The following is a 9,986-nucleotide window of genomic DNA, read 5'->3' as shown; positions in this document are numbered from 1 at the left end:
ATTCCTTACTCACACAAAAACTGGAAATCACCTCTGAAAACCTCTGTTTTTCATTTGATTTATACTGCACTGAACCAAAATAGATTTTTTTAAAATGCTTTGTTTTCTCCTATTTCAACAGTTTGATGACCCTTTCTCCCTTCCAAAAGACAAATTAGGAAACAGTTGAATAAAACCAAGTTCACAATAGGAGGTCATTCTTTTAGGGCCTGAATATAAAAGAAAATTACACGTGGTATGTACTGAAATTGTGGTGTTGTGTTCAAATGACAAGAACACTCAAGCTTCTCTTTTTCTGACCCACTAGAGCCAAGGGGTGCAAATTCTAAAATTTATGCCCAAATATTTGGAGCCTGGATGATGATTTAGCTTTACTTCTCTGGAAAAGGTTGTGAGTAGACTTTAAACTCATAGATATTAAGGTCAGAAGGGACCATTATGATCATCTAGTCTGACCTCCTGCACAATGCAGACCACAGAATCTCACCCACCCACTCCTGCAATAAACCTCTCACCTATGTCTGAGCTATTGAAGGCTTCAAATTATGTTTTAAAGACTTCAAGGTGCAGAGAATCCTCCAACAAGTGACCTGTGCCCCATGCTACAGAGGAAGGCGAAAAACCCCCAGGGCCTCTTCCAGTCTGCCCTGGAGGAAAATTCCTTTCTGACCCCAAATATGGTGATCAGCTGAACCGTGAGCATGTGGGCAAGATTCACCAGCCAGATACCTAAGACAGAATTCTCTGTAGTAACTCAGATCCCACTCCATTTAACATCCCATCACAGGCCATTGGGCCTATTTACCATGAATAGTTAAAGATCAACCAATTGCCAAAATCATGTTATCCCATCATGCCATCTCCTCCATAAACTTATCAGCCAGTTTATATCCATTTGTTCTTATGTCCACATTGGTACTGAGCTTAAATAATTCCTCTCCTTCTCCAGTATTTATCCCTCTGATATATTTATAGAGAGCAATCATATCTCTCCCTCAACCTTCTTTTGGTTAGGCTAAACAAGCCAAGCTCTTTGAGTCTCCTTTCATAAGACAGGTTTTGTATTCCTTGGATCATCCTAGTAGCCCTTCTCTGTACCTGTTCCAGTTTGAATTCATCCTTCTTAAATATGGGAGACCAGAACTGCAGAACGGTATTCCAGATGAGGTCTCACCAGTGCCTTGTATAACGGTACTAACACCTCCTTATCTCTACTGGAAATACCTCGCCTGATGCATCCCAAGACTGCATTAGCTTTTTTTACAGCCATATCACATTGGCGGCTCATAGTCATCCTGTGATCAACCAATACTCCCAAGGTCCTTTTCCTCCTCCGTTACTTCTAATTGATGTGTCCCCAGCTTATAACAAAAATTTTTGTTGTTAATCCCTAAATGCATAACCTTACACTTCTCACTATTAAATTTCATCCTATTACTATTACTCCAGCTTAAAAGTAATACTTGTGGACAAGAATGTCAGTTGTACTAAGCATTGAGATCCTTGATGTCACTAGGCAAGACAACATCACATAAATACAGCATACTAACTTGTACTCAGTGCAGCGCTATGGAAATAATTGGTTAAATGGGGTGTAAATCAGTGCAGTTTATGATCCAGTGTGGCTGGTGCTTCCCCTCCCCCCTATTGGCCTACTGATTACCTTTTGATGGCTAGCAGTTTTGCAGGAGCACACAGCTCTGAATCAGTGTAAGTGATACAGACATTTGAAAAGCTATACTTTATAGTTCTGCTTTCCGATCTAAACAATTTAAGTTTTGGAGGTATGTTGTGTGTGTTTGGTTTTTTTTTAAATCCAAGGTTTGTTTGTAAAATGACAACATTGTAAAAGAGCATGTAGTGCTGACTACATTGCTGTATTTTAAATAACTTTTTAAGTTACAACCTTCTTAATATCCTGAGATATCTGGAGTGCAGATATTCTGGTTCATCTACTAGTTTTAATTCATACATGACATCACCAGTGCCATATACAAAGATTTGAAAGAACATTTATTTCCATCAATTTTGTTTTATAGGAATTGTGTGTACATTGAATACTCTTAACATTATTTTTCAGGTCAGAGTTGATATTTACAAAGTAACAAAAATTAAGGAAAACTATTGCCAATAGAAAATATACATTAGTACTATATTTGATCCAGTATTTTTTAAAATGGTGGTTAGGGGTCAATCTGTTTTCTCACAGAGAAACTTATCTAAGAGTCAGGCTCTGTGCAATTGAATCTGCCTCTACAGTTTTTATTCACTCCCCTAAATTTGTGTGTGTGTGTGTGTGTGTGTGTGTGTGTGTGTGTGTGTATTTTTTTGTGAATGTATTAATCCCACAAAATTCCATTTTTTTTGTTATGCAGTAAAACATTAATACATCTAAAGATCCTGAGAAATCTGAGTTTTCACAGTATTAACTCTATACCTTTGCTCCTCAACTGGGAAAGAGACTTTCAGCCAGATCCCAGGTGGTATTTGAGGAGAAGTTAGTGCATCTCACAGCAAGGATTGCTATAAGGGCGGTATTGGAAATAATTTCCCTTTTAAGTTTAAGGTTTACCACAACTCAGGTTCCACACAAGTGTCCCTTCATTAGTTGAAATCTCAGCTGGTGTTGGTTACATCCAAAATATCAATATAAGCATATACTGCCTTATATTCTATACCCAGCAACAGTGCAGTTGTAAGCATTGGCTGAATACTCACAACTGGATCAGGCCTGGGAGGTACCTTCCCATTGTGTGTCTCCAGAGGGGTAAGGAAAAGCTCTGACAAAGAATGTCTAGAAAACCTTGCTTTTTACATGCTATTGCAAACAAATGATGTCACTGCTATTATTGGACCTTAGCTAAAATTAACTCAAGCAGTTTGGGGCTGTATTCTGCTTTCTTGAAGCTTTTTCCCCTTATCTCACTTTTCCCTATTTTTCTGTAGCTACTGGACTCTGCATTTCTAACCAATTATTTACTGTACCTGGTGTCCTGTTAACATTTTATTTTTATTGCTGTTGCTTAGCCCAAACTTTAAATAAGATAATACTGTTATTTACAGGATCACTACAAGTTTGACACAAACAACCCTTCGTTCTCATGATCTCATTCTTCTTGGTCGCATGCTTTGGGCCTGACTCACATCAGAATCCACACACCGTTTAAAACCAGATTTCACCTAGTTCTAACATGGACCTGTATTCCTCCTACAGGATGTAAAAACTACCTGTGTGCTGTCTTCATTCTGGGCATTGGACCAGTCCATGGTGTAAATTACACTGACCATGAGTGGCCCCAATGAGCTTTTATGGCAGATATCACACGGTTCAGCCATTCCCCCTTTGCCAGTAGTTAGGAAGAGGGTGCTATTTAAGTTACTGTGTTGGCTCTATGGCGCTTGAGGATCTGTGCAGAGGAAATCATCTTACTAGATCTGGTGGGTTTAGGCGATGTTTATGCTGGAGAATCAGGCCATTTATTCTAAATTTCTCAAAGTATTGGTACTAGAAGCTGGAATTTTCATAATGCTAAGGCCTGATTCGTAATGTGTTATTTGCAGAAGCAATAGAGCGATGGAAAATATAAAAAAGAAAAGGAGTACTTGTGGCACTTTAGAGACTATGCTCAAATAAATGTTAGTCTCTAAGGTGCCACAAGTACTCCTTTTCTTTTTTGCGAATACAGACTAACACGGCTGCTACTCTGAAACTGGAAAATATAAATTAATTCTAAACAGCCTTCTAAAACAGTGGTTCTCAAACTTTTTACTGGTGCCTCTTTTCACGCTGCAACCCTCTGAGTGCGACCCCCCCGCCCCTTATAAATTAAAAACACTTTTATAATAGTGTTAAATATATATTTTTAATGCTGGAGGTGAAGTGAGGTTTGGGGTAGAAGCTGATAGCTCGACACCCCCCCATGTAATAACCTTGTGACCCCGTTTGAGAATCCCTGTTCTAAAACAATGAATAATGCTTTTTAAAAATGACTCATTTAAAATTATGAAATTACAAAAAAAGTAATCCTGATTTATTTACAAGTAATTCACACAAATAACTTCATTTGTTGATTCTGTTAAAAGACTGGATCAAATTACTATGAAATGTACTCTGGGGAACCGTCCTGCCCTGCAAGAGTAGATGTAGATCTACAAAGTCATCTCATATTGATTATTCTAAATTACACAGTTGAGAATTTCTTTCCACTGTAGAGAGAGACTCGAAACAAATACATTTTTGGTAACTTGTGAAGTTGACACTATTCAAATTACCTTTTGTTTTTTGTTACATCTTCTATTGGGGCCAAATGTGAATATTCTTAGTGGGCACTTTTCTTTAAAATGAGTATATTTACTGCATGTGTATATCTTTCATTTTTGTTCTCCATGCAACTGCACTTTAAGGTTAACATGAGAATGTGTGTATTTGATGGTGTGTTTGCAAATGCAGTTAAATATATCAAATGGTCCAATATATTAGAAAAGAAAAGGGCAATTCTTCCATTAAAATAAGTAAGCTATATATGTTGGAAGGTGTTTTAAGTCTGCTATGCCCGAGATAGTTAGTGCATCATAGGAATATTTGGTATTTGTCTCTGAATACGGTGTGCTATATTCCATAAATATATTAAAAAGTTCCAACCTTTGCTAGAGGGCACATGGAAACAATGGATCACTAAAGGTATATATGATAGTGTTATATTAAAATTCTGTACTCAGATGAGGAGAAAATTCAGTTACAATGCCACTGATATGTCTGCTTGGAAAGAGACAGAGGTCAGAACCTGTATCTCTAAAATTAGAAGAGATGGTATAGCATACTTTGTAGGGCAGAAAAAGGTACTAAACTGCCAGGATTCCTTTAATAACAGCAGTGAAAACAGGCTGGTCAATAGCATAAAATCAATGTAGAAATAGCTCAATAACATGAACACTAGAGAGAAGGAAGGTGCCTTTCTTTGAGCAAAAAGAAAAGGAGGACTTGTGCTACCTTAGAGACTAACAAATTTATTTGAGCATAAGCTGCTGTGAGCTACAGCTCACTTCATTGCCTGAAGTGCGCTGTAGCTCACGGAAGCTTATGCTCAAATAAATTTGTTAGTCTCTAAGGTGCCACAAGTCCTTTTTGTTTTTGCGAATACAGACTAACATGGCTGCTACTCTGAAACCTTTCTTTGAGCACTTAATGTTAACCTTAATTAATTAGGCAGAATATAATGCTACCATAGACTGCAAGACTGAGGAATGAAACAAGTACCTTCCCTAGATACTAGAGAGAGGCACATCCTAAATATCTCTCCTGGCTTCCGGTGTGTCACTTTCAACCCTGATTTTTCATTTGGTTTATGTCACAGGAAAGGGATAAATGATCATGGGCTTACCACTGATACTAGAGTGTCTGTGCTCAGATGTAGCAGATACTATGTCTTCAAATCAGATTCATCATCTATAGTTACATGCACAACAACAGTTTTTCAGACTAGTTCAAGGACTTAGTGTACATCTCTCCTTTTGAGGTGAGAATCTTTATTTTCAATATTCTGAAAAGAAGAAAAGCTTAAAGAACAGCATCAGGGGCCATTTATCTTGTGTACATTGTTGTGTAAGAAATTTTTTAAATTCACATGATTTGACTTACGATGAGTGATCAGGGAGTAGGAGGGAAAGAAGATGGAGTTTGGCAGAAGACAATTGGAGTTTAGCAGTGGGCTCTTCAGCTTGAGAAGTGGGGAGGAGTGAATAGGAAGCGAGGACGGGAGAATGGGAAGAGGCAAGGTTTGAACAGGGAACTCGAGCAAGAGAATGAGGAAAGAAAAAGGAAGACTTCTCTAAAAGGAGGAGAGAATGGAACAGAGACAGGATGAAGGTTGTGAGCTATGCTTATGCTCCTATGCCTCATCTCACTATATATTTACATTTACTACTCAGACATTATTTAAGGGGAAATATTAATGCCACACATTAATTGAGGCAAATTTGAATCTCTGAAAACATCAGTTGGTGATGTCCTTGGTTATAAAGAAACTTTCAAACATCATTTATTGGGTAGTTATACGACTCCCACCAATAAAAGTTAAAAAATGATTTGGAAATACAATCTAGTTAATGGCTTGGTCTACAAACTATGAACAAACAGAGCGCTAGCACTACTAGTAATCGTAGCTTGATGCTCCCATAATTCATTCCGCCGCGCAGTGAGCGCAGGAAAAGCGGCTCTGCTTCGCTTGGGCGCCTGAATGTACCCACCGCGGGCAGGCACGTGGCAAGTCACGTTCTGGCCACGCCTTCCAAAACCAGCTAGCCTGGCTTGCAGCACGGGCCGTAAGCGTTGCGTCCCCGAGTCGCGAAGAACACGCGACCCTCGAGATCACGTGAGCGATCGGGCGCCGGATGTGGCTGGTGACGCAGATTGTGCGCGCCGGGTGGCTGCCAGGGTGGGGAGGGCGGATAAGATGGCGGCGCCAGAGGAGGATTCGGGCATTGGGGATGAGGAGCGGTTGGATTTCCTGAAGGAGCGGCACGTGCGCTTCTTCCAGCGCTGCCTGCAGGTCCTGCCCGAGAGATACTCGTCCCTGGAGACTAGCAGGTACCGGCCCCGTTGGGGAGGCGCTGGGCGGAGAGGGCCGCAAAGTGGGGAGAGTGTGTGCGGGGCGTTGGAGCTGTCCTAGGGCCCGTCACATCGAGGCGCCTCCAGGTCGGATTCTGCTCGTGGCCGACTCGCGGATGGGGGGCCCGGCCTGCACGCGTCTCGGCCACTCTGAGGTCCTAGGGCTGGGGTCTGGTCTGTGGCACGGTCTCTGGATCTAGTTTCCACGTGTCCAGCTTCAGGGCAGGCCTCAACGCAGCCGCTCGCACCTGATCCTGTTAGCGCGCGGTACCGGACAGGCGGTTCGCAGCCGCTGCTCAGGGACAGCTCGTGCCGGGGCTCTGGGTAGGGTGCGTTGAACTGCTCTTTCCCTCCTGCGGGTGGCCGCACCAGCCGGTGATGGGAAAACGGCCGCCGTTGCACGGTCACCAGTGCAGCTGCCCTGCTGGTAGTAATCGCGGGGGGCGGGGGTGTACATAGGGCATACCTGTTCCTACCAAAATATTTTCTGATCGTGAAAGTCTGGATGTCACTGTGGTAAAATACTATTGCTTTTTCTAAACTAACATTCCTACGAGTGTTAGAGCAGCGATGTGAGAGCACCTGCAAATACTAGTGTAGTCAGGGGTGCAGTTTTTATCCTCCTAAGGCCATCCGGGACAAAAGTAGCTAAGAGAAAGGTAAGTAGGTGATCCTTTGAGTCCTTATGGCTGTCCTCACACTGGAAGGAGCTCCTCCCTGCTGTGTGTAGTTAAGGTCAGCAGGCATGCAGGTTGGATTAATTAAATCACTTGTTTTAAAGCAATAATTTAAATTATAATCTGAGTTTTGTTTTCTGTGTGTACTTTGAATCTTGAGAAAACGAATTCTCATTGGTTGATGTGGCCATCAAGATGTCAATTTTATTATTTACAACTGACAGGTTTCAGAGTAGCAGCTGTGTTAGTCTGTATTCGCAAATAGAAAAGGAGGACTTGTGGCACCTTAGAGACTAACAAATTTATTAGAGCACAAGCTTTCGTGAGCTACAGCTCACTTCATCGGATGCATTTGGTGCATCTGATGAAGTGAGCTGTAGCTCACGAAAGCTTGTGCTCTAATAAATTTGTTAGTCTCTAAGGTGCCACAAGTACTCCTTTTCTATTTACAACTGAATATAGTCGTTGCGCTAGTTTTGAACATTCTTTCTGCTAACCAGGAGGATTCCCTATACTTGTACATCTGTTAAAGTAACTGGAGAGCTCAACCTACATTATTCAGGTAAAAAATGCAGAAATTAACTACTATGGTGAAAACTGGTGAATGATCTAGTTCTTATTTACTAGATACCTAACTTTTTGATCATGACTAATTCCAAGCTGCATTTGGATGGAAATTGGAATCCTATTTAAAATGTCCAGAGCCAAGATGTTTAACTTTTGTATTAACTGGGTTAATTAAAATTTTTTTTTCCTACTTAATTGTTTAAATCCACATTAGAAATTACACTCTGAACAATTCTAGGTTACTTTGATGAATGGATTCAAGCATTTTGCTAACCTGATATCAAAAATAAAGAAGGCAAAAGTTGTTCTGTACTGGCTGAAAATACTGATATTTTGGGTGTGCGGGAAGGGTAAATACTATCATTCACTCCATTATAAAGTGGAAATTATTTAACTGTTTAATGTAGTAGGTGACATACTGTGCTATTTATAAGGCTTGGTGTCAGAAGTTTAAAGGTGTTTCTCCCTGACTCTGAATAGAAAAAGCAGCCATTAACTCATAAAGATTGAGTTTCAGCATATTCGTTTTTATTTTATTTAAATGATGTGAACAGATTATAGCAAGTTTAGACTGTAATATAATTTATCATATTTAAAACAGGTTTATTTTTAAAAAACTTCTAAAGTTTACCCACTCTGGCAGCAAAGATCCACTGGACTCTGCTCATAGGGAAAACCCAAAATAAACAAATAGGAGGGAAAAGACAGGAAGGTAAAATGCCTGTGGGAGCTTGAGAGCAGATAAGAGAATTTTTTTTATTTTTTTATCTGAGACATACAGTGATCTATGGGTATGTGACAAAAGGATGAAATATTCATGAAGTTCCACCTAGAGATGGAAAAGACGTAATAGGTCATATCTATCACTTTTGGGCCCATATAGGGTGGTTTATTCCTTACATTGTATTTCATAAGAACATACGAAAGACCATACTGGGTCAGACCAGTGGTTCTTGTAGCCCAGTATTCTGTCATCCAACAGTGGTCAATGCTAGATGCTTCAGAGGGAATGAACAGGATAAGGCAATTTTTGTCCAGTCCCAGGATCTGGCAGTCAGGTGCTTAGGGACACCCAGAGTATGGGGTTGCATCCTGGACTGTCTTGGCTAATAACCTTTGATGGACCTATCCTCCATGAACTTGTGTAATTCTTTTTTGACCACTTATACTTTTGATCTTCACAACATCCCCTAGCAATGAGTTCCACAGATTGATTTGTGCGTTGTGTGAAGTAGTTCCTTTTGTTTGTTTTCAAGCTATTAATTTCATTGTGTGATCTTTTGTTTTTGTGTTGTGTGAAAGGGGTAAATAATCCTTCCTTATCAATTTCTCCGCACCATTCATGGTTTTATAGACCTCTATCATATCCCCCCCCCTTAGTCGTCTCTTTTCCAAGCTGAATAGTTCCAGTCTTTTTAGTCTTTCCTTATATAGAAACTGTTCCATACCACTAATCATTTTTGTTGCTTTTCTCTGTACCTCTTCCATTTCTAACATATTTTTTGAGATGTGGGGGTTGGAATTGCATCCAGTATTCAAGGTGTGGGCATACCATGGATTTATATAGTGGCATTATTATACTTGCTGTCATAACCATGAGGAAAGGGATAGATATTCCTAACATTGTTAGCTTTTTTGACTGCTGCTGCACATTGAGTGGATGTTTTCTGAAAACTATCTATGATGACTCCTGGATCTCTTTCTTGAGTTGAGCTAATTTATACCCCATCCTTTTGTGTGTAAAGGTGGTATTATGTTTTCCTATAAAAATTACTTTGCATTTATCAACATTGAGTTTCAGTTGCCATTTGGTTGCCCCATCACCCAATTTTGTGAGATCCCTTTGTAGCTCTTCACAGACTGCTTTGTACTTAGCTATCTTGAGTAATTTTGTAAAGAGTGCAAACTTTGTCACGTCACCCTTTATCCCTTTTTCCAGATCATTTGAGTATGTTGAACAGCACTGGTCCCAGTACAGATTCCTGGGGGACACCGCTGTTTACCTCTTTCCATTCTGAAAACATACCCTTTGTTTTTCCTGTCTTTTAACCAGTTACTGATCCATGAGAGGACCTGCCCTCTTATCCCATGATTGCTTAGTTTGCTTAAGAGGCTTTAGTGAGGGATCTTCTCAA

General features: G+C 40.2%; 1 protein-coding gene across 1 annotated transcript in view; it reads left to right on the top strand.

Annotated features, from left to right (window-relative positions):
* Window positions 1-6,202: 6,202 nt before the first annotated feature.
* Window positions 6,203-9,986, top strand: part of PGGT1B (protein geranylgeranyltransferase type I subunit beta) — a 57,330-nt gene continuing 53,546 nt past the window's right edge. Inside the window, exon 1 of the mRNA XM_038401681.2 lies at window positions 6,203-6,586. Coding sequence (XP_038257609.2) covers window positions 6,237-6,586 — 350 coding nt within the window. The 5' untranslated portion in view covers window positions 6,203-6,236. The remainder of the gene's footprint in view (window positions 6,587-9,986) is intronic.

The sequence above is a fragment of the Dermochelys coriacea genome, chromosome 5, assembly GCF_009764565.3.
Source record: "Dermochelys coriacea isolate rDerCor1 chromosome 5, rDerCor1.pri.v4, whole genome shotgun sequence".
In the NCBI taxonomy this organism is placed as follows: Eukaryota; Metazoa; Chordata; order Testudines; family Dermochelyidae; genus Dermochelys; species Dermochelys coriacea.
Note: the sequence above shows the minus strand (reverse complement) of the source record. Positions and strands in the feature narration are given on the sequence as shown.